Genomic DNA, 27789 nt, shown 5'->3' with positions numbered 1-27789 from the left:
ATTTCTATTCATGCCTCCCACCCACAAATTTAATGTCTTTTTCATCTTGGCACTTATCTTGCACTGTGGCCATAACTTTTGCAGTTTGAGGTGTGACAACAAAACTAACACAAGTTTCTTTTTCCTTCTTCACAATTTCTCAGATAGAAGATTCATTCTTACTGTAAATCTTAACATCAGCAAGTATTTTTTTTCTTTATTAAGTCAAGAACTTTCACCATTTCAATTTAAGGGAGCACTTTATAGCTTATTTTTGGTGTATGCAAATTTCCAACATCACTACTCTTGCACTTTGGGGTCAATATACAATAAGGGTAGCTTTAATGCAAGCACTGCAATCCCATGACAGTCAATCTGACAACTGAGACAGCTAAGTGGCTAACGAGCAGGTAGCATATACAGCATGGATACAATACTGGACAAAAGGATGATTCAAGCCAGGCGCAGTAGCTCACACCTGTAATCCCAGCACTTTGGGAGGCTGACGCAGACGGATCACTTGGGGTCAGGAGGTCAAGACCAGCCTGACCAACATGGTGAAGTTCCATCTCTATTAAGAAAACAAAAATTAGTTAGGTGTGGTGGTGCATGCCTGTAATCCCAGGTACTCAGGAGGCTGAGGCAGGAGAATTGGTTGAACCCGGGAGGTGGAGGTTGCAGTGAGCCAAGATCGTGCCACTGCACTCCAGTCTGGACGACAGAGCAAGACTCCATCTCAAAAAAAAAAAAAAAAAAGATGATTCACTGATTTGCATCCTGAGCAGAAAAGAGCAGGACAGTGCAAAATTTCATCACACTACTCACAATAGCATGCAACTTACGCATATATGTTGTGACGTACAATGAGAGTTGATTTAACACTAAACGATTTCCCACATTCATTACAGTTGTAAGGTTTCTCCCATGTGAATTATGTTTCATGAGAGCTGACTTCCTACTGAAGGCTTTCTCACAGACATTGCATTTATAGGGTCCCTGTCCATATGAATTTTCTTAAGTTTAATAAGTGGTGCCTTCTGGATAAAGGTTTTTCCACATTCACTGCATTCATAGGGCTTCTCCCCTGTGTGCATTCTCTGGTGTGCTATGAGGGTTGACTTCTGGCTGAAGGCTTTTGCACATTCACAGCATTCAGGTTTCTCTCCGGTGTGAGTTCTTTGATGTACAACTAAGTTTCCTTTCTGGATAAACCCTTTTCCACACTGAGTACATCTGTAGAGTTTCTCCCCAGTTTGACTTCTCTGACTTTTCTGAAGGGCTTGCTTTTGGTGGAGGGCTTTCCCTCGTTGATTAGGGTCAAAAATTTCTCCGCAGGTTGAGCTTTATGAAGGTTAGAATGGAGGCATACTTTCCAATATGCCTTACATCCATCATCTTCTTTCTTATATAGCTTTTATTTTGACTAAGAAAGTTTAAATTATGTTTTGAATGCCTTTTCCCATGAATAATATTTAGGGAGTCTCTGTCTTACAGAAACAAAGTCTGTGCTGAGATAAATGCTTTTTCTACATGTTCTGCATTCTTGATCACTTTCATCCTTCAGTGTTTCCTTGCCTATGAATGCAGCTTGCCACAGAAGTTTGTCTTGGCTTTCCTTGTAGCGATCTATCTGCTCATCAACTTGCCAGACTTCTAGAAGAAAGTGCAATGAATCATCAAACTTGTTAAGTCTTTCCACTAGAATGTTATGGAATAACATTAATCCCTAAAGGCCCTGCAGTGAACTCCTATCAACATGACTTGAGCTGATGTAGATGGACCCTCCCCATGTCCCACCACCACCTCCCCTGAGTGCAAGTACAAAGAAATGCTGGCTCAAATTTAACAAAAATAATTTAATATGCAGCCAAGCTCAAACCAAGAAAATAAATTTATTATGTGACAAAAATGAAGAAGAAATTTAAAGTGAGGGGGTGAACAGAAATTGAAGCTGTGTGGCTTTGCAGTTGAGGGGCTAAGGTTCTCATCATGAGTGTGAAGTGAATTCTAGGCCACAGGACACAAATATGCAGAGAATTAGAATTGAGCTACCTGCTTAAAGCTGGGAGTCACCAAGGACATCTCTGTATGTAAAATAGGAACTAGAAAGATGCCACCCACTGGCTAATGAAAATGTTAAGAAGAATCAGGGGTTACTTACAAGAAGTCAGAACCACAGTCCTGTACCACATGTAGGAGTGCATTCCAAATGGACATTTGAAGTATAATACAAAACCCCCGAAGTTGATAAATTCACCTATAAATTGTTCCTGCATTAGTGAAACCAGTGGGCCCCAGCAGTGGCAATCCAAATAGTTCTGCAGTGATGCTTTCATAGCTTAGGGTACACAGAATTTCCATGGAAAATAACTCTCACTGAAAAGGAGTTCACAGTAAAAAAATTACAGACTTCAAAAGGAAATGAACCACAATGAGTTGAAAACTTATGTCTACAGAAAAGCCTGCACATGATGTTTATAGCAGCTTCATTCATAATGGCCCCAAACTGGAAGCAACCAAGATGTCCCTCAATAGGTGAATGGATAAACAAAGTGATCCACAATGGAATATTATTCAGCAATAAAAAGAAATGGGCTATCAAGCCATGGACATGGAGGAAACTTAAATGCATATTGCTATTTGAAAGAAGCCAGTCTGAAAAGGCTACATACTATATGATTCCAACTATATGACATTCTAGGAAAGGCAAAACTATAGAGATAGTAAAAAGATCAGTACTTGCCAGGAGAGAGTGAAAAAGGGATGAAAAAGCAAAGCACAGGGTATTTTTTTAGGGTGGGAAAACTATTCTGTATGAAACAGTAATGGTGGATTTTTATGCATTTGACAAAACCCATAGAACTGAACAACACAAAGAGTGAACCTTAATGTAAGATGTGACTTTAGTTAATAATAATGTATTCATTCACCAGTTGTAACACATGTACCATACTAATGCAAGATGTTACTATTAGGGGAAATTGGCGGGGTGGGGGCGGGTAGAGAGAGGTATAAGGAAACTCTCTGGAGAGAGATGTGTAAAGGGATGGAGATATACCATGAAAACCTAACCAAAAGAAAGCTGGAGAAATTACATTAATTTCAGACAATGATTTCAGAACAAGAAGGATTTTCTGGCACAAAGAGGGACATTACAAAATGATAAAACAGTCAATTCTTTGAGAAGAAATAACAATCCTAAAAGTGTATGTACCTAATAACAGCACTTCAAAATACATGAGGCAAAAATGGATACATCTGAAAGAGAAACAGACAAATCCACAATTATTGTTGGAGACTTCAACACTCTTTCTCTCAATAATTGATAGAACAAGTAGACAGAAAACCAGCAAGGTATAGATAATCTGAACAGCACCATCAACCAACTTCACCTAATTGACATTCAGAGAACACTGCATCCAACAACAGCAGAATATACATTCTTTTCAAGTGCATATGAAACATTCACCAAGATAGAACATATTCTGGGTCTTAAAACCTGTACAAATTTATAAGAAATCATATTATGTGCAATAACAGTATTACAACAAAAAAATCAATGAGAAAGATACTTGGAAAACCCCAAATATTTGGAAATATAAAGATATACTTACTTCTAAATAAGTCTTAAGGGGAATTTGAAACTATTTTGAATTAAATGAAAATACAACATATCATAATTTGTGGGACACAGATAAAACAGCAATTGGAGGGATATTTATAGCACTGAATGCATATAATAGAAATAAAGATCAAGCAGAAGAAAAGAAATAATAAGAGCAGAAATCAATGAAGTTGAAAATAGGAATGGTCTTCAAATGGTGAATGGCTAAACAAACTGTGGTACATCCATTTGGTGGAATACTACTCCGTGACAAAAAGGAAGAAACTCTGGGTACTCACAACAGGATGAATCCAACTGAGAAGTATGCTGAGTGAAAAGAACCAATCCCATAAAGTATCATACTGTATGACCTCACTTACGTAATATTCTTTAAGTGACGAAATGGAGAACAAATTAATAGTTGCCAGGGCTTAAGAAGGGGTGGAGTGGGAAGGAATGGGTATAGCTATACGAAGGCAACATGAGGGACCCTTGTAGTAATGGAAATGTTCTGTATCTTGACTTTCTCAATGTCAATATCCTTGTGATTTGTAGTATAACTTTTCAAGATGTCACCATTAGTAGAAACTAGGTAGAATACATGAGAGCTCTCTGTATTATTCCCTACAAGGGCATGGGAATCTACAATTATGTCAACATGGAATGTTTAATTTAAAAAATAGTCAAATATTCCAAAGAGGAGAATGGTGAAGAGAAACAACAACAACAACAAAAAAAAAACAGAAAGAAGTTTGGTTGGGAGGATGAACAGAAAATAAATAATACAATAGTACATCTAAATCCAATAATATCAATGATTACATAGGATATAACTGTCTAAAGGAGAAAAACAATCATAGGAACTGATCCATAAAAATAATTTATAACATCCATTCATAAAACTTTCAGAAAATCAGGATTAGAAGGAAATATCCTCAACCTTTATCAGGCCATCTATGCAAAAACCTACAAGTAAGATTATGTCTAATGGTGAGACAGTAAATGCTTTTGTCCTAAGATCAGGATCGAGGCAAGTATGTTGCTCTCTCTAGTCCTAGTCAACATTATACTGAAGGTCCTAGCCAATAAGTACAATAAGGTAAGAAAAAGAAATAAAGGCGTTCAGACTGGTAAAAGAAATAAACTGTCCTTATTCATAACTACATGATTGTTTATGTAGAAAATACCAAACCATCTATAAAAGAGCTACTGGCACTAATATGTGAGCTTATTAGAAAGGTTCCAGGATACAAAGCCAATATGGAAAAATCAATTACACTTCTATAAACTAGCAGTGAGAAATAGGAAAATGAAATATAAAACAACTATATACATACACACACTCCATTTATATTACCTTGTAAGAACATAAAACAGGGGTAAATTAAACAAAATATGTGCAAGACCTATCCATTCAAAGCTATCAAATATTACTGAAATAAATTTTAGAAGACTGAAATAAACAGATATACAATATTCATGATTTAGAAGGCTAAACATTGCACATCAATCATCCACAGATTCCATGCAATGTCAAAACCCCCTGCAGGCTTTTTTACAGAAATTGACAAGCTGATTCTAAAATTTCTAGAAAAATACCAAGGACCTAAACTAGCTAAAACATTATTAAAAAAAGAACAAAGTAAGAGGACTCATACTATCTGATTTGAATACATAATATGAGGCTACAGTAATTGAGACCTGTGGTACAGGTTGTGTATCATTTATCCAAAATGCTTGGAACCAGAAGTGTTTTGGATTTCTGATTTTTTTGTTTTTCAGAATGTTTGCATTATATATTTACTGGTTCAGCATGCCTAACCTGAAAATATGAAATCTGAAATGCTTCAATGAGCATTTCCTTTGGATGCCATGTTGGTGGCTCAAGAAGTTTTGGATTTTAGAGCATTTTGGATTTCGGATTTCTGGATTAGGGATACTCAACCTGTACTGGTGTGCAGAGTGACACATATGTTCAAGTACTTTTCAAAAAGGATGCCAAAGTAAGTTAACTAAGAAAGAACAGTCTAGAATAGACTGTGAATATTTGATAGTAACTTATCTTTCTCATTTATCCTCTCTTCTGCTCTGGTTTATCTGCTATTAAGTCTATATATTAAATTCTTTTTTTGTTGTTGTTTTTAAAGTTTGTGTTTCTTTTTCCTTTTTCATATATATTAAATTCTTAATTTTCAGTTTTCATTAGATTATTTTATATATCCTAGTTTCCTAGTGAAATTCTTACCCTTGATATTTTTTTTGAGACAGAGTCTCACTCTGTTGCCCAGGCTGGAGTGCTGGAGTGTAGTAGTGTGATCTTGGCTCACTGCAACCTCCGCCTCCTGGATTCAAGTGATTTTTGTGCCTCAGCCTCCTGAGTAGCTAGGACTACAGGTGCACACCACCACCATGCCCAGCTAATTTTTTAGTAGAGACAGGGTCTCACTATGTTGCCCAGGCCGGTCTCAACCTCCTGGGCTCATGGGATCCTCCCACCTCAGCCTCCCAAAGTGCTGGGATTACAGGTGTGAGCCACCACACCCAGCATCATTTTAAAGTAGATGTCAAATTACAAATGGATCACTTGTTGATTTGAGAAGAAGAATATTCTTTTCAAAAATGTTACTGGAAATGCATATGTAAAAATAATATGAAAGTATGCTGACCCTTCCCTCACACCAGATACAAAAATTAAGTCATTAACAGTCATAGACTTAAATATAAGAACTAAAATTATGAATCTCCTGGAAGAAAACATATGAAAAAAACTCTATTACCCTGGGTTAGAGAGAGATTTGCTAAAGAGGACATAAAAACATGAACCATAAAAGAAAAATTTAATAAATTGGATTTTATAAAAAAACAGAAACTTTATTTTTCAAAAGATACTGTTCTGAACAAAACAAGCCATAGTCTAGGAGTAAATACTTGGAAAACACATAGCTGGTCAGGACTTACGTCCATATATATTGATGTAAATAACTCTCACAATTTAATAACAAACAATGGCAAAAGATTACAATAGACACTTCACCACAGAACATATACAGATGGCAAATAAGCACATGAAAACATGCTCAACATCACTGATCATTACAGAAATGTAAATTTAAATCACAATGAGATCCCCCTACATACCTACTAGAAAGGTGTGTTGTTGGCGGGAAAACAAAGTAGTACAGCCACATTAGAAAACACTTGACAGTATCTTTTTTTTTTCTTTTGAGAGACAGGGTCTCACTCTGTTGCCCAGGCTGGAATAGAGTGGCATGATCTCAGCTCACTGCAACCTGTGCCTCCTGGGTTCAAGCAATTCTCCTGCCTCAGCTTCCCAAGTAGCTGGAATTACAGGTGTGCACCACCACACCCAGCTAATTTTTGTATTTTTAGTAGAGATGGGGTTTTACTATATGTTGGCCAGGCTGGTCTCAAATTTCGGACCTCAAGCAATCTGCCTGCTTCAGCCTCCCAAAGTGCTGGGAATACAGGCATGAGCCACCGTGCTGGGCACAATGTCTTATAAAGTTCAACATATGCTTACCATACAGCCAAGCAATCTCACTCCAGATATTTACCCAAGAGGTATGAAAACAAAGATCCACAGAAATGCCTATACAAGAATGTTCACCAACTTCATTCATAATAATCAAAAAAACAGGGACAGTTTAAATGTGCATTAAGTGGTACATCAACAGACAAACTGGAACACTACTCAGCTATCAAAAGAACAAACTGATACATGCCACAACATGGATGAGCCTAAAATGCATTAAGGTAAGTGAAAGAAGCCAGCCGCATGACATTCTAGAAAGAACCAAACTAGAAGGAAAAGAGATCAAGCCTGGGATGAGGAAAGAGACTAAATTACAAAAGGAAACATGGAGTTTTTTGTAGGAGATGAAAATGTCCAATACCTTGATTGTGGTAGTAGTTACACAGCTATACATTTGTCAAAACTATACAACTGTACACCTAAGAAAGATGAATTTCATGGTATGTATATTATACCTTAATTAATTTCATTTGAAAAAAAATGTAGTCACATCAGCATAAATATATAATGACCACATATGAAAAACACATATAGAAAATTATGTTCAAACAGTAACATGTATAGCCAAAGATCATATGGTGCCATTAGGGCATTTTGTTTTATTAAAATACTTCATGAACACTAATGATAAAGTACTAACAAATATTGAACTCTAATCAATGATACGCCTGTGGAGGTATTTCGGGGTTAAGGGTACTGATTTCTGTAACTTCCTTTGAAATGCACAACAAAAAATAAATCAAATTGATGGAAGGACAGAGGAATTGGCACAGACAGGAGATAAACAGAGCAAAATGTTTATAGTTATTATAAATCCAGGTGTTATTACAGAACAACACCCATATAGGGATTATATGGTGTTTAGTCTATAATTTTTTTACTTGTTTTATACAAAAATTTTCGTAATAAAATGTTGAGGGGGGAAAAGCTAAATAAAGAACAGCAAAGTAAACTGAAAGTTAGTAGAAAAAAGGAAATAAAAGGAGAAATCAATAAAACAGAAAAATGGTGGAAAAAATTAATAAAGCTAAAACTTCTATGAAAAGATCAACAAACTTGAAATAAACTTCAGTTTGTACTACAACATGAGACTGGACAGTTTTCATTATTATAATGAGGCTATTCTTGAAAGTAACAGTTCCTAGAAGATTTTTATTATCTCAGAATGACCAGCCAACTCATGGGACCAGCCAGTGGTTTCATCCAGGAGGCAGGGGGAAAAATACATTTCCTGAAATAGATTTAAATAGAGAGGAACAAGGAAGAAATTCAAGTTGCTTTCTGATTCCAACCCTGGGAGTCTGGAGACTGCCTAGGAGTGAGTCCACATTATTCATCTACACGCAAGTGGCTAAGAACATAGACTGTGGAGCCACATAGCCTGGGTTGGAATTCTGGCCACGTTCCTCACTAGCTATCCTATCCCATCCCATCCTGCTTGCATGCTCATTGCTATCTTGCAATTGCTATCCTTGCAGTTCCTCTCAGCAGATATTTCAAGTAGTGAATCTTAACCAAAGATGGGCATCAGAATCCTCTGGAGTGTCATTCAAAATGCACATAACCAGGCCTACCCCAGGCTTTCTGAAACAATTTCTAAAGTGGGGCCTACTCATGAGTATTCTGACAGATCCACAGGTAACTATGTAATACATCTCTGGTTAACAACAACCACATTAAATTAAAAAAAAAAACTTTTTAATGGATAATAACAACATATTCCCTAAACCTATGGAAGTGCTCAGAGCCAAAGAGAAACCTTTATAAGAAGCTGCCCTTGGAAGGCATGACTGGGAATGTACCTAAGATTACTCTTTAGCCTATACTGTTCTGCACTCTTAGACTGAATGTATAAATGTCTGTATTTTAATATAATATAGTTTTTTTTATGAGAGAATTGGGACTCAGGAGGGTGGACTGTGCCTGAATTTGCTTTTCCTCCCTTCCAGGATAGCACTGAAATGAGAACAAGACACACTGTCATTACAATTCCAGGCATCACTGGAAGAAAACAAGCATACTGTCAGCATACCAGAAATCCTGATGAATCTCTAGGCAGCAGATGTGGAGTTACACTGAGCACTAAAGAGGTTATCATTTGCCTAAACATTCCTGGGGGAAGCTACAGAGTGGTGGGAGCCACAAATGCCAGCACAGGGAGGATCTCAGAGAGCAGGTGTGTGCACTGAGGAGTGGGTTCTGGAGGAAGCCATCTGAGGAGTCATCTGTAGGTCCCTATGGCCCGCACCTGACTGCAGTTGATGCTCTGAAATTAATCTCTAATGAGCAGTGGTTCTCAAGCTTTACTATGCCTATAGTGTCCCTGGGGAGCTTGTTGAAATGCACATTCTCATTCAGAAAATCTAGAGTGGGGCCTCAGATTCTGATTTTCTACTTAGAGCCCCAACAATGCCCAGGCTGCTGGTTCAGGGATCACCGTCTGAAGAGTAAGAACATTCTAAACAGGCTTCTTTGCCATAGGCCACTGAAGGGGTTACTATGAAGGGGAGAGAAAGAGCAGACCAGTGTATCTGAAGAGTTTCTGGATCCTTATAGGCAGCCCACAGGAAAAACAGACAAGGAAAAAGCAGCTCTATGCAGGACTAAAATACGGTTCACTGAAGTATTCCACCGTGGGAGTAATGTCCTCTCAAGTGTGTTTATATTGTGAATAAGTAAAGAGATAATATCAAAAGCAAGAGTTAAGTGTGAAGTATGTATTGAAAAGTGGAGGAATCTGATAACAGGTAGTATCAAGTCAGATTTGTAAGAGTCTGAGAAGAAATAAGTAGAGAAAACAGAAAATGGTGTGAGGTTTATAGTGTTAACTACAAAGTGAGAACAGGCAAGAATGTGGTAGGTACCTGGCTGGTAAAGGTCACTGGCAAAGCTTTGGTGTCCATACTGGCTTCCAAAAAAAACAGGTATGATAATATACCTTAGGCTAAAAAAAAAAAATTCCAAATTTCAGCCCGAAAGGGCCCACAGTATGCCCAGTAAAGAGGAAATGCTGACATCTATTAATACATCTACTATGGTGAAAATACAAAAGGCCTAGAAGGTAGGAGAATAAGTCTTAAAAATTTCCATAAAGGTGGCGGGAGAGGAATGAAAAGGGGCTTGGCACTTGTCACCAGAAAGCCAGGAGGCTGGAAGGTAGAAATGGGATCTCAGAACAAGAGTGGCCACGACCTATGTGAACGCCAAGCAAAGAACACACAGACTGTAACTGGCTGCCAGGCAGAGGCCTCATGTGCATACAACAACAGCTCCGTTCATCAGAGCCTAGGCGTGTCGGCAAGTCCGGGGCTCTTAGGAGGGCTCCTGAGCGCATCCCAGAAGCCAAGCTCTCACCAACCAACCTGGTCCCCTTTCCCCAGCCTGATTCACCTGGCCTGTCCTCACCTGCACAGGTGCGCACCGGGGTCCCTCCATCTGCCCTCCAGGACTCTTCTGGTCCCAACCTGAAGATCATATCTGGCTTGGCAAGCAGATACCCTGTTGAGGGGAAATGACACAGGACTTCGTTATTAATGCTGAGCAATTCCAGAACCTAGGCCCATCTCTGCAGGCTGAAGGTGGCACGGCCTTGGTGACTGCCCCATGCATACAGCTTATCTGCCCCTCAGTACAGAACATTCACAAAGCAAGCAATGGCACCAATATGCTGTCCGGCGTCCAAACGGGACTACGAATACTACACAGTGGGCTGTACCCAAACCCACTGAGGCTTGTAACCCACACTCATTGTTCCCAGCCCCAGAGCTTGGAGCAGCTGAGAAAGAAAGACAGTACTGGGGGCATTCTGCATCACATTGTGACGCGGTCCCTCACCCACAGACACCAGGTGGCTGTAGTTCTCAAGCATGACGTCCCTGTAGAGGTTCTTCTGGGCAGAGTCCAGTTGCTGCCACTCCTCGAGGGTGAAGTCCACGAACACGTCCTTGAAGGTCAACGATTCCTGTAATGGCACATTCCTCTTTAGCACCCTGGGACCAGCCTGGGGCACTGCGACATGGCACCTCACGCACATGGAGGGCTTACTCTGTGCTCTCTGAAGTCCTCACACGTACTAAAGATTTCGATCCTCACTGCCACCCTAGGAGAAACTTGACAGATGAAGAGCTTGAGGTGCACAGAGCCTAAGTAACTAGCTCAGGTCACACAGCCAGGAATGAGGGATTCGAATCCATGCGGTCTGGCTCCCGCACCCACGTCAGCCTTTCTCATGTAATTAATTGTTCTTATGACAGTCACTAGTCGGTTTGGCACCGTATATTACATAGAGTATCTACATGACTAAAATCATTTGGAACTTTATAGGAGAAACATACAGGGTATGAGAAATATCTCACCCTGGAAATTCATTCATTCAACACATGTTTACTGAATAGAGGCCAGGCTGGTAAGTCCTGTGAAGTAACGATTAATACAAAATGATACGTCTTGAACTCAAGGAGCTTCGGTTTAGTAGAGGGAGAAAAGCGACACTTAGACACTCACAGACGAAACGGAGGAAGGGAGGAAGCCTGCCTCACAGGGACAGGGACAGATGTAGGACAGGGTCTGGGTGGCCCACAGAGGAGGAAGTCAATTCTGCTTGGGGCTGTCAGACCAGGCTTCGCAGGAGACACAGAGCTACAACAAACAGTTCTAAACATAGCTAACCAATCACGACAAACCATTCTAACCTTCATCAGACAAACAACAGGAAGCCAGAAGTCTGTGGCCTGGGCAGCTGACCAAGGCAAAAGGGGAAGGGTCCGTGCTTGGCCTTGTCACCACCAAACAGAAACTCACTTCTGCAAGTGCCCCAATTCCTCGCAAAGACCAATACCCCCCGTTTCTGCTCCGGATCCCATCCTGTCATGCTCTCACTTTGGTGGCCTTCAACTCAAGCCACTTGTTGCACACATAAGGCCCAAACCAGCCACAGTGGACACCAGTTTACCCAGCTGTGCGGAAGGAGAGGAGACAGGAAAGCCAGCGTGCCAGAGGGCGGTGACAGGGAGGTTTCTCCAGCAAGAGTGCTTCTCAGAGCAATCCAGGAGCTATTAGCCCAATCTGTCCCCCCTCGTGATAGCTCCGGTGCCCGGAAACAAAACCACACTGCTGAGTGCTAGGATGACATTGCTTGGAAGCCCGAACCTGTTCCATAGACCAATGTCTCTTGTAATGGTCCCAGTAGCATGGCTTCCAGGGTCCCAGTAAAAGATGTGCCCAGTTACATATCACTGAGTGACAATGTACTCAGAAAACCCCAATCTGGCCAGGCGTGATGGCTCACACATGTAATGCCAGCATTTTGGGAGGCCAAGGTGGGCAGATCACCTGAGTTTGGGAGTTCAAGACCAGCCTGACCAATATGGTGAAACCCCGTTCTACTAAAAATACAGAATCAGCCAGGTATGGTAGCACATGCCTGTAATCCCAGCTACTCGGGAGGCTGAGGCAAAAGAATCGCTTGAGCCTGGGAGGCAGAGGTTGCAGTGAGTCAAGATTGTGCCATTCCATTCTAGCCTGGGCAAGAAGAGCGAGATTCTTTCTCAAAAAAAAAAAAGGAGAGAAAAGAAAAAGAAAACCCCAATCCATGGCTTCCTACCAGCTAGTCATAGTTTACTCAGTCCTCCCAGTCCAGATACAGTATGTTTACAAATCTGGAGTCATTTTTATTGGGAGTGATGTCACCTGGTTTGATATTGTGAAATATATATTTGGCTTTTGACCTGTCTCCTGGCAAAAAACTCCTTCAACCTTTGGAATAGCCCCTGAAGTGATCAAAAGTCATATATATTGAGATGACTGTTGGCTAATAGCCCTTAGGTAGCTTCTGGATGTGGGCTGCTCACCAGAAAACCAGGCAGGGTTAGAGGGCTGGGACTTTCATCTCCATCCTCCAAACTCCTGGGAGGGGAGAAAAGCTGAAGGTTGAGTTGTTCACCAAGGGCCAATGATGATCAACCCCACTGTGGCCAGGCGTGGTGGCTCGCTCCTGTGATCTCAGCACTATAGGTGGCTGAGGAGGATCACTTGAGGCCAGGAGGTTGGGGCTGCAGTGAGCCAAGATCGCACCACTGTACTCCAGCCTGGGAGACAGAGCAAGACCCTGTCTCTGAAAAACAGCGACAACGACATCCAAAGGACTGGGTGGGTTCGGACAGCTTCCAGACAACTGAACACTTGGTGGTTCCTGGATGGCAGTGAGTCCAGAGAGGGCACGAAAGGTCCATCGACCTTCCCACATCCCTTGCCCTATGCATCTCTTCCATCTGGCTGTTCATCTTTATCCTCTGTAATGTCCTTTATAACAAATAGGGGAAAGAAACTCAGTTTCCCTGGGTCCTGGGAACCCCCAGTTTGTGGCCCATCCGTCAGATGTATAGGTGACACCCTACTTGCGACTGGCATCTCGAGTGGGGGGCAGTCTTGTGGGACTAAGCCCCAACCTGTGGGAGCTGACAGTAACTCCAGGTAGACGGTGTCAGAAGGGAACTGACCTAGAGGACACCCAGCTGGTGTCCACTGGAGAACTGGCTGGTATGTGGGGAAACAGCCTGGGGCCTGGGATCACATCTGGTGTGAGAAATGTTGTGTCAAGTGAGAGTAGACAGTAGGAAAAATGCAGGATTCCTTCCCTATCTCTCAGACTCAGTAAAATAGCTGTCATCCCATTATCAGGTTTCCAATAACACAGAGCTAAATATGACAATGATGACGAGAGTTAATAACGACTAATAGATCCTCTGAGTAAAGTGTCAGCGGTTACTTCATGGTAAAAGTATCTTAAGTCTCTGCACAAAAGACATCATCAGAAAAATCTGGCTAGGTATTCATGGAGGGAAGAAACTCCATAAAAGTAAATTACTCATCTCACTCTGAGCCCCCAAGTAAATAACAGATGGATTAGAGATTTAAATGTGTAAAAGATAACCATAAAAGTGGTAGATAAGTTAAAAGTTTTGATAGTTTTGTAGTTGCAGATAGTCTTTCCCCAAATTCATAAAATACACTGCTATAGAGTGATAAACTTGACTACCTAGACATTGGAAATTTCTTTTCTTTTTTTTTTTTTTTTTTTGAGACAGAGTCTTGCTCTGTCGCCCAGGCTGGAGTGCAGTGGTGCGTTCTTGGCTCACTGCAACCTCCACCCGCCCCCAGGTTCAAGCGATTCTCCTGCCTCAGCCTCCTGAGTAGCTGGGATTACAGGCATGTGCCACTATGCCCGGTTAATTTTTTGTATTTTTGGTAGAGATGGGGTTTCACCATGTTGGCCAGGCTGGTCTTGAACTCCTGACCTCAAGCGATCCACCTGCCTTGGCCTCCCAAAGTGCTGGGATTACAGGTGTCACTCACCACACCTGGCCACTCCTACTAAGCTTTTCTGAACTTTGATTTTTTTCACTTAGACAAAAGTATTCCAAACATTCTTATTTGTCAGCCAATTTTTATCATGACAGTTGCAGAGTACAGATGTGGCAATTTATTTAACCACTCTCTAGTCCTGCTAGTCCACATGCAATTTGTTTACCAATCAGGGGTCATTTTTACCATGAACAATGTCACCTCGTAGTCCAGCTGTCATTCAACCATTACTGGATTCTCAGGAACATGGGACATTTAGGGCTTTCTCCTACTTTTTGCTAGTATGAATAGAACTGCTTTGGACATCTTTATGGACATAAAAAATATTTCACTAGGATGGAGTCCTATAAATGCAACTGCTGGTTAAAATAAGAAAAAGAGCTTTAATAAGAACAGCCAAATTACCTGTCAACCAGCCAGTACTCTCATCCACAGTGGCTCTTAACTATCTTTTCAAAGTTTACCACTCTCACAGGTAAATGACAGCATGTATGTGAGTTTCAGTAATGATTATAATCTTTTTGTATGCTTCCAGGCCACCAATATTTCTGTTGCTATGAGTCTTGATTCTGTTGGGTTGTCTTGTCTTACTGATGTATTAAAGGTCTAGGGTAAAATTCTAGAAAGAGCATTGCTGTGTTAAGGATGTTTCCAATGTAAATTTTGATACATATAAACCAACTATTCCACCACAAAATGCTGTATACAGTTTATAACTTCTTTGCTGGTTTTTTCTACATACTTGACTGTACTAAGTATTATCAATCTTTTTGATGTTTAAGAATATGAATCATGATACATGGTACAGTATTCTACATTCATTTCATATTCTTTCAGTTACATATTAGGTGTGATCTTTAATGATTTGTTAGAATTTTAGTGTATAAAAGAAGTTAGCTCATGTGGGTGTTTGATAATTTTTAAGATTTTCATTGTGCTACCTAGAAATTTCTAATGTCAGGGCTGGGTGCAGTGGCTCAAGCCTGTAATCCCAGCACTTTGGGAGGCTGAGGCGGATGGATCACTTAAGGTCAGGAGTTTGAGACCAGCCTGGCCAACATGGTGAAACCCCATCTCTACTAAAAATACAAAAATTAGCTGGGCATGGTGGCGGGTGCCTGTAATCCCAGGTACTCAGGAGGCTAAGGTGGGAGAATCACTTGAACCTGGGAGGGGGAGGTTGCAGTGAGCTGAGATCATGCCACTGCACTCAAGCCTGGGCGACAGAGTGAGACACCGTCTCAAAAAACAAACAAACAGCAAAAACCTCCAAACAGGAAACCATAGTAGGAGCATATTTTCTTTAAAAACAACCCATGCCAAATTTTGTTGTTTTGTATATATATAAAAAACAAAAAGTTTCTGTAAGGCAAACAGTTAGTAGAAGGGCTGAGACTGGGTGCATTTGTTGGAGTGCAACAGAAAGGGACGAATGAAAATCAGCCGTTTTCCTGGCTTGAAAACTGGGGAAAGTAAGCATCTTTTCAAACGGCTTCACACTTTTTTCTCATAAATTGCCTGCCTTATCTTTTTGACTATATGTCCACCACATTTTGTGTCTTATTTCATCATTTTTCATTTTCTATATATGAATTCTTTGCATATCATATGCATTGCATGTATTTTCTCTCAGTCTCAAATATGTCTTTTGACTCTACAGGTTTTAACATCTTAATACGATTTAATCTGACAATCTTTCTCTTTACGGTTTCTAGGTTTCCCATCTTCATTAAAAAAGTTTCTTCCGATTTCCCATTGTGCTGAGGTGGGTGGCATGGCAGAAAGGATGACACCAGAGTTTGACAAGGAGGTGACTTTTGGAATTCTCCACTTTAACAGTACTCACAAGATCCAGGACACACAGACTTTCAAATATGTTCTGTGTCACCAAAAACAGAAAAATGCACCACAGAGGAACAACAAAAGCTTCCTACAAGAGTCCTACCAAAATACCTGGGAAACAGTCATCACTCAATGAACATAAACTCCACTTACTGGCATGCTCAGGGAATGAGTTATTAAGCAATGCATCCTGTTAAAAGTGGCTGAAACCACCAAAAGTCGGATATTTTTTTTCCTCAGCTCAGTAAGAAAGATGATTTACTTCACAAGTTGGATGTTGGATTCCGACTCACCTCATTACCTACCATCCTGCAACAGGAAGTCCTGTTTCGAGAGGATGTGGAGCGGACTGAGCTACTTGATGCCAGTATCCTGTCTGCAGGGCAACCTCAACAACAGGAAAGTGGATGCCTTCCAACACTTTGCTCCCTGGCAACCCCTAATGTTTGGGGTGTCTCAATGCTATTTGCCTTCATTAGTTTGCTAGCTATGCTTCCCACTTGGGGGACTGCATCTTCCTGGCTGGTATGGGGAGTGATTTTATTTGTTTATTTGGTCATAAGAGCTTTGAGATTACGGAAGACAGCTGAACTACACATGACCCGAAAAAAATAGTGTTCACTTGGAAGATACAGCAGCAAATAGCTGAGCTTTTACTAACCTTGAAGAAAAGCTTTACATCTCATTCAAGAAAATGAAGTGATTTCCAGAGGATTTATATTTTTGCTTGACAGAGTCAGTGCTGCTTGTCCATTTAATAAAGCTGGACAGCATCCCACTTAGCACCTCATCGGTCTCTGGAAAGCTACAGAACTTCCAAGCAGCAAGGCTATCTATCCTATAGATGCTTAAAAAAAAAAAAAAAAAACCACCCCCTGAACTCTGAAAGTGACAATGTAACCAACTATATCTGTGTGGTGCCTTTTAAGGAGCTGGGCCTTGGACTTAGTGAAGAGTAGATTTCAGAAGAGGAAGCACCTAACTTTACAGATGAATTCAGCCTGCCTACGTCGAAGGTTTTGTTCCAACTGTGGGTGGCAGAGTTCAGAATTCTTCAGATGGTTAGCCCTATTACTTTCTATAGCCAGTTCACCTCCTGGGCCCTTACTTACTCCAGCACTTTTGCCTCATCATACCTTGTCTGATGTGACTCAAGGTCTACCTCAGGCTTACTATGCCTGTTTGGAGGAGCGTAAGCGCAACTCTGAATTCTATCGGTACTTTGAAACTCAGCACCAGTCCGTACCGGTGTTTATCCAAAACTCAACGGATGTCAAAAGAACTGAATAACGTTCACACAGCAGCGTGCAACTTGCAGCTCCAGGTGAAAGCATTATTGAATGAGGTAATAATTCTTGAAGATAAACTAGACAGACTTCTTTGTATTAAAGAAACACAAGAACTAGTGCCAGAGGCTTATCAAATCCTAGAACAGAAATTAAAGTTGATTCAGCCCCTATGTTCAAACAAGCAACAATTGCTGGGAAGAGGCCATTTCTGAGGTGGACAAACTGCTATGAAGAAATACAGATTTTAAAAAAGGCAAGCCTGAGGTAGTATGTGAAAACCAGCATCGTACAGGGGCAGCTTTGACACAGTCTACTCTATACATTGCAGGCAAAGATCCACTCCCTGAGGAGGACAAATAGGACTTAGAAGCTTATGTAGATGATATAGCTATCGACACTGATTACAGAAAGGATGACTTTTATCACTTGTCTAAAGAAGACAAAGAAAGACAGAGGAGTAAGCATGAAGAATCCAAGAGGGTACTCCAAGAATTAAAAGTTGTGCTGGGATTTAAAGCTTCAGAGGCAGAAAAGCAGAAGTGGCTGTAACTGCTATTTAGTGATCATGCTATGTTGAAATCCTTGTCTCCTGTAGGCCTAGTGAAACACACAAGTAATTCAGAACCATCAATGAATTCAGATACAGGAAAGTCAGTAAAAATGATACTGAAGAGGAAAATAGTAAACACTCCACAAGTGACAATGCAACAAGCAGGACTGAGTATTTATGTGATGGCTCTCTAGAGCAGGGCTGTCCAATCTTTTGGCTTCCCTGGGCCACATTGAAGAATTGTCTTGGGTCACACATAAAATACACTAACACTAATGACAGCTGATTAGCTAAAAAAAAAAAAATTGCAACAAAATCTCACAATGTTTTAAGAAAGTTTACAAAATTTGTGTTGGGCTGCATTCAAAGCTGTCCTGGGCTAGATGTGGCCTGTGGGCCATGGGTTGGACAAGCTTGCTCTAGAGGGTAAAAATAAAGACAATTCTGCAAATGAAGTCTTTCTCCAAGGAGCAGAAGAGAGAACATGTTACCAATGCAAGGGCAAAGATGATTCTCAAGCAGATGGAGGTGGTCTGGCCTGGTCCATCCTGGTCTCCCCTCCACTTCCCAGGGAGTCCTTCCAGACCTCCGTGAAGCAGAGGCTGGCATGGCTACAGCTGTCACTGGATTTTACCCTCACTACTGGCCTTGCCGCAGAAGTGGCTGCTAGATCTCTCTCCTTTACCACCATGCAGGAAGAGACTTTTGGTGACGAGGAAGAATAACAAATAATAGATAGAAATAAAAATGAAGTAGAAGAAAAGTAAGAACCACGATTCACATGCAATGATTTTAGGTTGTTCCCTTTGTGAAAGTGTTGAGCTTCAAGGCTGGAGAGGGAATATGGGTTTACTATATATAAAGTTAAGATGTGAATTTACAGGCAGAACCCTGGTTTAAGTAACTGATCTGAAATTAGTAGTTCCCTGTAAATGACAGATCTTTCAGGAAAAAAAGAGAAAGGTAAGGGCTCTATTGAATAAACTGTGGTTTTATTTGTGGTATAACTGATCAATCTTAGAAATAAGTATTTTTAATAAGAAATGAATGATCATTTCTTGCCAGAATTTGCTACCATAAAGTGATATGGATAATTCTGTTATAAGAACATTAACATTTAGTATGACTCTTTTTCACTGTATTCTTGCAGTTAATAACTGCAGCTATTATGTTAATAACAAGTTGTTTGGTTTTTTTTATACTAGTCTTAAAGATCCAGGTTCTGAATTTTAAAAATTTATTCATATAATTGATATGTGCTGGGGCTTGGAACTAAGAAGTAGTTTCAGAAGTACTTGGGCTATGACGTTCCTTATGTTTCCTTATTTGTGTGTGTACTTAGTAGTTAATTTAAAGATATCCTAATTATCATTAAAAGAAAAACATTGGGCCGGGCGCGGTGGCTCACACCTGTAATCCCAGTATTTTGGGAGGCCAAGACAGGTAGATTATGAGGTCAGGAATTCGAGACCAGCCTGGCCAATATGGTGAAACCCAGTCTCTACTAAAAATACAAAAATTAGCCGGGTGTGGTGGTGCATGCCTGTAGTCCCATCTACTTGGGAGGCTGAGGCAGAAGAATCGCGTGAACCCAGGAGAGAGAGGTTGCAGTGAGCCAAGATTATGCCACTGCACTCCAGCCTGGGCCACAGAGTAAGACTCTGTCTCAAAAACAAAACAAAAAACATTGTACCATTAAAAAAAAAAAGTTTCTTGCACTAAGCAAGGTTATCCCAATATCCTCTTAAATTTTCATTTAATTTTTCAAATATATATTTAGGTATTTGATCAATCTGGAATTGACATGTATATGATGTAGAAGAGTTTAACTTTCTTTCCATCCAAATGGAGACTCAACGGTGCCACCATCATTCAGTAACCACTTTTTCCACATAACTGAAATGCCATTTTTATAATCTCAACTAACAGAATCCTATTTAAGCAATACAAGAACTCTAAAAGCACAAAAGTGTGAAATTTGACGTTAAAAACACATTAAGTGTCCACTCCCCAATATGTTTAAGACAAATCAAAGCAAATAATAAACTATGAAAAATATTTACAACATATATGACAGAGATCTCATTTGCTTAAGTTAACCCAAGGAGCTAACATCTAGCCATCAAAGTAATTCTACACCCAAGAGAAAAGGGGGCAAATGACTAGAATAAATACTTGAAAGAAAAAAGTACAAATGGTAGTTAAACATTTTAAAAGACACTCAAATCAAGAAAAGCAAATTAAAATACACTACTCTTTACTCCCTCACAATGGCAAAAATCATAGTGGATAATACACTGTGATTGCCCATTTACGGGAAGAGGCATTATAATATTGCCAGCAATGCAAATCAGAACATCCTATCGGAAGGTCATTTGACAGCTCTGAATCAAAATTCAAGATGCATATAACTTTGACCTAGAAAGTTATCCTATAAATGTTCTCACATACACACAATGGGAATGTACTATACACTGCTATGTTTATGGTAGCAAGAGATTAGGAATATCCTGACTTCTTTCCTCCCTTCCTTCCTCCTCCCCCTCCCTCCTTTAAAAAAAAAAAAGAAAAAAAGAGGAATATCCTAAATATCTATTATTAAGAGAAAGGTAAATAATCAGTGGTATTGCCATCAAATGGAATATCAAGGAGCCATTTTTGTAAAGGGGATAGGTCACTGTTTTTAACACTGGATAATTTTATTCCTCAGGTGGTATTTGGCAATGACAAGATATTTTGGTTGCCCAAACTGGAGGAGGGAGCACTACTGGCATCTAGTTGAGAGAGTCCAGGGATGCTGCTACACATACAATGCACAGGAAAGCAACCCATGACAAATAATGACCTCAACCAAAATGTCAATAGCGTCACACTGAGAAACCCTGGTGTAGAGTTAATACAAGTGAAAAGATCATTTAAAAAAAGGATTACAAAGACCAGGATGTACTGTAACTTGTTAAGGAGAGAAAGAGAGCACATGCAGGAGAGAACAAGTGATTGTACATAAGCAGAGAAAGAGATTCATGAGTTCAAGACCAGCCTGGGCCAACATGGCAGAACACCACCTCTACAAAAAAATACAAAAATTGGCTGGGCATGGTGGCATGCACCTGTAGTCCCAGCTACTTGGGAGGCTTAGATGCGAGGATTGTTGAGTCTGGGAGGCCAAGGTTGCAGTGAGCTGAAGTTGTGCCACTGCACTTCAGCCTGGGCGATAGAGCCAGACCCTGCATCAAAAAACAAAAACCACAAAAAACTTTTTTTGTTGAACAAAGCTTTTGTTTGAATTTTTTTTTTACCATGTGCATGCATTGCTTTTAAAATGTCCAATTCAATTTGTTAATGTTCTATTTAGAGTATTTTTAATATTTTGACATTTATATTGTTAAAGGAAACTGGTCTATAATTTTCTTTTTCTTTCTTTCTTTTTTTTTTTTTTTTTGAGACAGGGTCTTCTCTGTTACTCAGGCTGGAGTGCAGTGGTGCGATCTCGGCTGACTGCAAACTCCACCTCACAGGTTGAAGTGATTCTCCTGCCTCAGCCTCCTGAGTAGCTGGGATTACAGGCATGCACCACCATGCCTGGCTAATTTTTGTATTTTTAGTAGAGACTGGGTTTCTCCATGTTGGCCAGGCCGGTCACAAACCTCTGACCTCATGTGATCCTCCTGCCTCGACCTCCCAAAGTGCGGGATTACAGGCTTGAGCCACTGTGCCCGGCCTAATATTCTTTTTTTTAGTATCTTCCTCAAATTTCAGGTTAAGTGGCTTCCCAAAATGAATTGGGTGCCTTTTCATCTTTAATAGCCTGGAAAATTCGAACACAGAAATTATCTGGTCTTTATATTTAGTGAAAGGAGTAATTATAAAGGATTTCAGAGGGCAAATTTAAGTCTCAGTACCTTTTAGTCAAAACCTGACTTCCAGGTATATCCTCCGTAAACACTGGTACCACAGAGCAAGCAGATACAGAGAAAGTTGTTCGTGAAACATGGTTTACAATAGTAAAAAGAAATTAAAAACTTAAATATCCATAAATAGTTACATGATATTAATACAGCCATACTATGAAATAGAAATTTAAAACATCTTTATATATTGACAAGGAATACCACCCTGAAAGTAATCAGGTGCAAAAAGGAAGATGGGCATGGGAGTATGATGCCATTTGTGTAAAAGCATAAAAAAAAATATGTATATGTTTTTAGCTCATTAAATTGACATAAATGCATCTACCCGACCATTTAACCCAACTGTTAACAGTGGGCATCTCTGACGAGGAACATGGTACAGGGGAGAGAAGGAATGGAATCCTTTCGGCTACTGGTTTTTTCTATGCACATTAAAACATTATGTACAAACTTATAAATATGAATGATGAAAAAAGATCAAGCGATCTAGAAGTGAAGAAAAGGAAAAAGCAAGATGAATCTATGTATTTAAACGATCTTCTGTGAGAAGGAAATGAAGAAAAGATGAGGTACAGTTCTCAGAAGAACAAGTAGAGAGCATGGTGGCTCATGCCTATAATCCCAGTACTTTGGGAAGCCAAAGTGGGCAGAGGCACCTAAGGTCAGGAGTTCGAGACCAGCATGGCCAACATGGTGAAACCCTGTCTCTACTAAAAATACAAAAATTAGCTGGGCGTGGTGGCGGGCACCTGTAATCCCAGCTACTCGGAAGGCTGAGGCAAGAGAATCACTTGAACCCGGAAGGTGGAGGCTGCAATGAGCTGAGATCCCACCCCTGCACTCCAGCCTAGGTGATAGAGTGTGACTCTGTCTCCAAAAAAAAAGAAAAGAAAAAAAAAAGAACAAGAAGTAGAGAGAGGAATTGTTTTTCCTCTCTCCTGGTGAGGGGAAGGATTAGAGAAACCAGACGTTGAGAACAAGTTTAATAGAAAACAGCCAGAGAAGAAGGGATAATTGGTATTTTCAAGTCTACTATAGAGATTCCAAACCTTGCCTCAATTTCACTGCTAACAAAGTACGGGTAAATTAGGCACTTACCTGGGACATGGCCATCCTGCTCTGCTCTGGATAAAGATGGAGATCTATAAAGGCAAAATTAGGAGAGTACACTAGGTAGGTGTTAGACCATCATTATCATCCTGATAATAATTACCCTTATACCCTGGGGAGAATGGTCTAAAACATGACCTGGTAGCTCCGGCCTGTTTCCATGACACTCTACTAAGATCATGTAGGTTTTACACATGAAATTTTGTTTCCTTTACTGGACAGATGTATGACTTGTATCTAAAGATATCTACTTTAGAAGCCAGTAACAACTTAACATCTCCTTTATCTTAAGAGTTTTATTACTAGTCATTTGTCATAATGAAACAATCCTAAATGTGGAAAAGCTGAAAGAATGTTAACTGCAGTCATTTCTACCATTAAAATATTAATAAGTGGGCCAGGTACAGTGGCTCACGCTTATAATCCCAGCACTTTGGGAGGCCAACGTGGGCAGATCACTGGAGCCCAGGAGTTCAAGACCAGCCCGGGCCACGTGGCAAAACCTAATCTCTACAAAAATCAGCCAGGCATGGTGGCATGCACCTGTAGTCTCTCCTACTCTGAAGGCTGGGTGGGAGGATCACTTGATCCCAGGAAGTCAAGGTTGCAGTGAGCCAACACGGCACCACTGCACTCCAGCCTGGGTAACAGAGGGAATCCCTGTCTAAAGAAAAACCAACCAACCAAACAAACAAAATATTGGAAGCAACTAAATGTCCAGCAAAGAGGACACAGTTAAAAAATATGACACATGCAAAAGCAGGTATACTGAACAGGCTTTAAAAATGCCAAGGAATTTGTTTTCAGTTCCTAATGTGTTTAAAAGCAGGTTCCAAGAAAGCAAGCAAAGTATCATCTCATTTTTGATGATCAATAGGCACATATATGATGTCTCAGAGGATTTATTAAAATGCTGATGTTGGTTACTTTTGAGTGGTGATTTCAATTTTCTTTTATATCCATTTTCTCAATTTTTGACAAATAATATTACTAGTAAAACAAAAATTTTAAATTATTAAAAATCACCTCTTATCAAACCGATTCCTAGAGGTGAAAAGACCCTCTGCAAGTGTGTATGAGTAGGATCTCTGGATGTGGTTTGGAGGAAGAGCCCAACCAGGGCTAAGAGGGCTGCAAGGGGGATGCGGTGCGGGGGTGGGTGGGTAGCAGCCCAGCAGCTTCAGTTCTGTGAGGGGCTGAAAACCACTGTGCCTGCTCCCCTGCATCTGCCTCTCTAACTGGCCACCTACCCTGTTCCCACCCCACTACTTCCTCCTTTCTCATAATCTGTGTTTTGATTGCCAGGCTCCTTCTTTGGCAGTTTTTCAAAAGAAAGTTCCAGCAAGGAGCTTCTGTGCAGAGTAACCGTTTCATACTGCAGCAATCACTGCGACAGCATCAGGACAACAGGGTTCAGCTCCGTGTAGGTTAATAGGTCATGTCCCTCAGTGCACTTTCATTAAACATTAAAATAAGGCAGCAGAGCTAGATATTAGCATACCTAGAGACTACCCTGAAATTCTATAAACATATAATCTATTTCTTGCACTTTGGTCAGGATGGAGGGAGACTCTGCATTTTCCCTGGAAGCAGGTGCCTGGTTGATGGTGTGGGGCCAAGTCAAATTGAGAAACAGCCAATGGCAAGAGAATAGGTGTACTAGGAGAGGCCAAGTCCTCTGTGGCTGGCTGTGATCCTTCCCAGCCTTATCCTGCCTTTGCAGGTACTACAGCAGGGCACCTGCCCCGTGGGGGGGCATCCATGCCACCATCCACCTGTGATTTTCACCTGTCCCTCTTCCAGCAGGAATCAAACTGTACTGTCACATGGTCCTTGATGGCACCTGGAAGTTGAGCCAGCTTTGCTCTGTCTCAGCTAAAGGGAGGGACAAAGGCCACTATGGGTCCAGCTCTTCTAAGACCTGCTGTATTGTGAGTTTCCTTTCTCTGCCCTGAGGAACTAGGTCTGGGATCTGGCTGAGGCTTCTCCTCCAACTTGCCTCAGCTCAGCATACCTCTCTTGTGTTCAAGGAGGCAGGACCAAGGGATTCAGAGACAAACACACCCCAGCTGGGACCATCACCAGATCTCTGCCTGTGACCCAGGGAACTCACCTCCTCCTGGGGCCTCAGCCTAGGTCTTCTGAGACTAAGTGAGGAAGCCGGGGCACAGATAAACTGGAGTCTGGAGTCGTGAGCAGCGGTCTCAGGTCTGCACTGTGACCCTGAAAACACAATGACCACGGGAGAGTCAATTAGCAACACCTACGCTCCCTTCCTACAGTGAAGTTGAGTAAAATCGAAAGGTTTTTAGCCAACAGAAGAGGGAAAATGTCTCATTCTAGCTTTAAGAGTTAACATTCATGCACAGCTCAGTTATCCTCAGTGAGTGAAACCCTGCCTTCCTGAGTCCGGGCTTTGGAACGAACTGATTGCCTGCTGTGCCACTTTTATTCACTGAAGAAATGAGTGCCTTTCATGTGCCCATTCTCTGTGTTGGAAATGCATCAATGAACAAAATCTCAAAGTCCCAGCTCCTGCAGAGTTTCTACTCTAGCGGGGGAGACACACAGGAAACAATAAACATGAAAAGCCCAGGAAAAGAAAAAAAAACATTCCTCAGGTTGCTACCTATGTGACTTTGGACAGGTTGCCAAGCCACACTAAGCCATTTTCTCTCTATAAAATGAAGATAAGATAATCATGCTACTACTGCACAGGGCTCCTGTGGAGGTTAATGTGAAACATTTGCAAGGTTGCCTGGCAGTTATTAGGCGCTCAGGAAACAGGCGCTGAGTGACTCAATCAACCAGTCACTCGCTGACCCCGAACCTCGCCCCCAGCACTCATGCCCACAGGCCGGCGGGTCTCAGGGAACCGGACCTTGGGCCTGGCTCAGAGGGTCCTGAGAGCAAGGGGTCTGTCTCAGGCGGGGACGTTGTCTGGAGGATGGGCTTTTGAGTTGGGCTATAGAGCCACCCTGTCACCCACAAAGGCGTTCACCTATGGCCCCGTGACCCCACGGCCCCGTCAGTCCCCGTCCCCCATCAAAACCATCACCACCTCCTCGTCCGTCTTCACCGCCAAGAGCCTGAAACCTCAGAGACCGACGACAGCAGCCAGTGTGAACCAGGAACCGCCCTCCCAGGTCAGCCGAGCACTTCCGCTTCCCAGCGCCCCTGGGAACACGCGACGGGGTTGGAGCATGTCGCAGCGTCGCGCACGCGCAGTAGCACGGGAGTGAGTGCGCCACTGCCAATGGCCAACATGGCGGCTTCCAGGGGTCATATGTTTCTGATAGTGTTCGGTTTGGGGACAAAAGCGTGTGACCATTTTCCGCGACAAGTGGTACAAAAGGCCCAGGGGGTCATCCCTTGGCGTCCAGAGGCGAGCGGACTTTTGAGCGGCTTAGCTCCCGCCCGCAGGGAGGCCGAAATACCCCTTCTCCCACTTCGTCCTCCTGCATTGCGACCCTCCCAGTCGCTTCGGCATTTGGTGTTCACGTCCTTCTGTCCCGAAAGCCATTGTTCCCGCTTTTTTCCCCTCCTGTGAACAGGAAAAAGAGCCGCGCCTCCGGCGTCAACAGCGCTCGGAGGCGTGGCCATGTAGGGTCCAGGCGGGTCTCAGGGAACCCGACCCTGGGCCTGGCTCTCAGAGTCCTAAGATCAAGGAGTCTAGCGCAGGAGGGGAAGTGGCCTGGAGGATGGGCTTTTGAGCTGGGCTTCAGATCCAGCAGTCTCTTGAAATGAAGGGAAAAACCCTCATTCTGATTTTTCTCTATGCAGGGACTCCAGTTCCTAAGATCCTAGACACCCTGGGAGAATCTGGATTTTACTTTTTTGAAAACGCACTGTAAATAGCAGAGAGATGTTTTCTCTGAAAATGCCAGCCAGTGACAACATGGCCCGCTGAAAAGGCCTGTAGTGGCCCTGAGGAAAGTTTTCTGTTTTCTGTTTGGGCCTGGGGAAAACAGACCAAGTGTGTTCTCCATCCTTCCGGGCCTGCTTGGTCACCGAGCAGGCTTCCTTGGATCAGGCATGGCAGGGTCGCCACCAGGTACAAAGCAATCCCTTCTATGCTGGAGCCAACTGGTGCCAGCCACTGTTTCTATAAACAGTGTCAAAGCTGATCATGGAATCCATCAAACATGTATTTAATTTCCATTTGAACATGGATCTGTCTCCTTTTTCGGCTCTGCAGGTTAACTTGCATTCCCCAGGTAGTTTGAATGAGTCTCAGCCCAAATTTGCAAACTCAGTACAACCATCCCCTGGGAAGTCACCCCGTCTAAGCCTCCTGTACAAGTCCTAAGAAAAGAACCTGTTTTCCCTTGGGCATGTGAACAGTTAATTATCACTCATTCAGATTTTCATGTGTATGTGTTGCTGATGACCGGGTTTAGAGATACCAACCTATTTATTTCTAGAGGAGATGTGAACTGGTAACCTTCTTTTCAGACATCACTATCACTAGGCAGGAATTGGTTAATAGTATGACAGTGTCCTGAGGACAATAGAGAAACTGCAAACTGCAAAAGTACCTGGTCTGTGGCCCTGGTCAGCATCTCTCCATATCCTGATTCTGCAGGAAC

The 27789-nt window shown here is 41.7% G+C and overlaps 1 protein-coding gene and 1 pseudogene across 4 annotated transcripts; one reads left to right on the top strand and one right to left on the bottom strand.

Moving 5' to 3' along the window:
- Positions 1-173: 173 nt before the first annotated feature.
- Positions 174-26344, bottom strand: KRABD4 (KRAB domain containing 4). 4 transcript variants are annotated; one of them, XM_008989188.5, is made up of 7 exons: positions 26262-26344; positions 25314-25423; positions 23189-23232; positions 10971-11097; positions 10542-10634; positions 3194-3237; positions 174-1632 (listed from the first exon to the last, which is right to left on the bottom strand). In XM_008989188.5, the coding sequence occupies exons 3-6, from the start codon at positions 23201-23203 to the stop codon at positions 3194-3196; spliced, it is 279 nt and encodes a 92-aa protein (XP_008987436.3). In that variant the 5' UTR covers positions 23204-23232; positions 25314-25423; positions 26262-26344; the 3' UTR covers positions 174-1632. The 4 variants fall into 4 exon arrangements, with proteins under 4 accessions (XP_008987436.3, XP_008987437.3, XP_017823721.3 ...); XM_008989189.5 differs by having other exon boundaries at positions 174-1629; XM_017968232.4 differs by lacking the exon at positions 3194-3237.
- On the top strand, positions 16234-19087 carry LOC100411882 (vezatin-like; annotated as a pseudogene).
- Positions 26345-27789: the final 1445 nt, after the last annotated feature.

This window comes from Callithrix jacchus, chromosome X (genome assembly GCF_049354715.1).
Source record: "Callithrix jacchus isolate 240 chromosome X, calJac240_pri, whole genome shotgun sequence".
Classification (NCBI taxonomy): Eukaryota; Metazoa; Chordata; class Mammalia; order Primates; family Cebidae; genus Callithrix; species Callithrix jacchus.
Note: the sequence above shows the minus strand (reverse complement) of the source record. Positions and strands in the feature narration are given on the sequence as shown.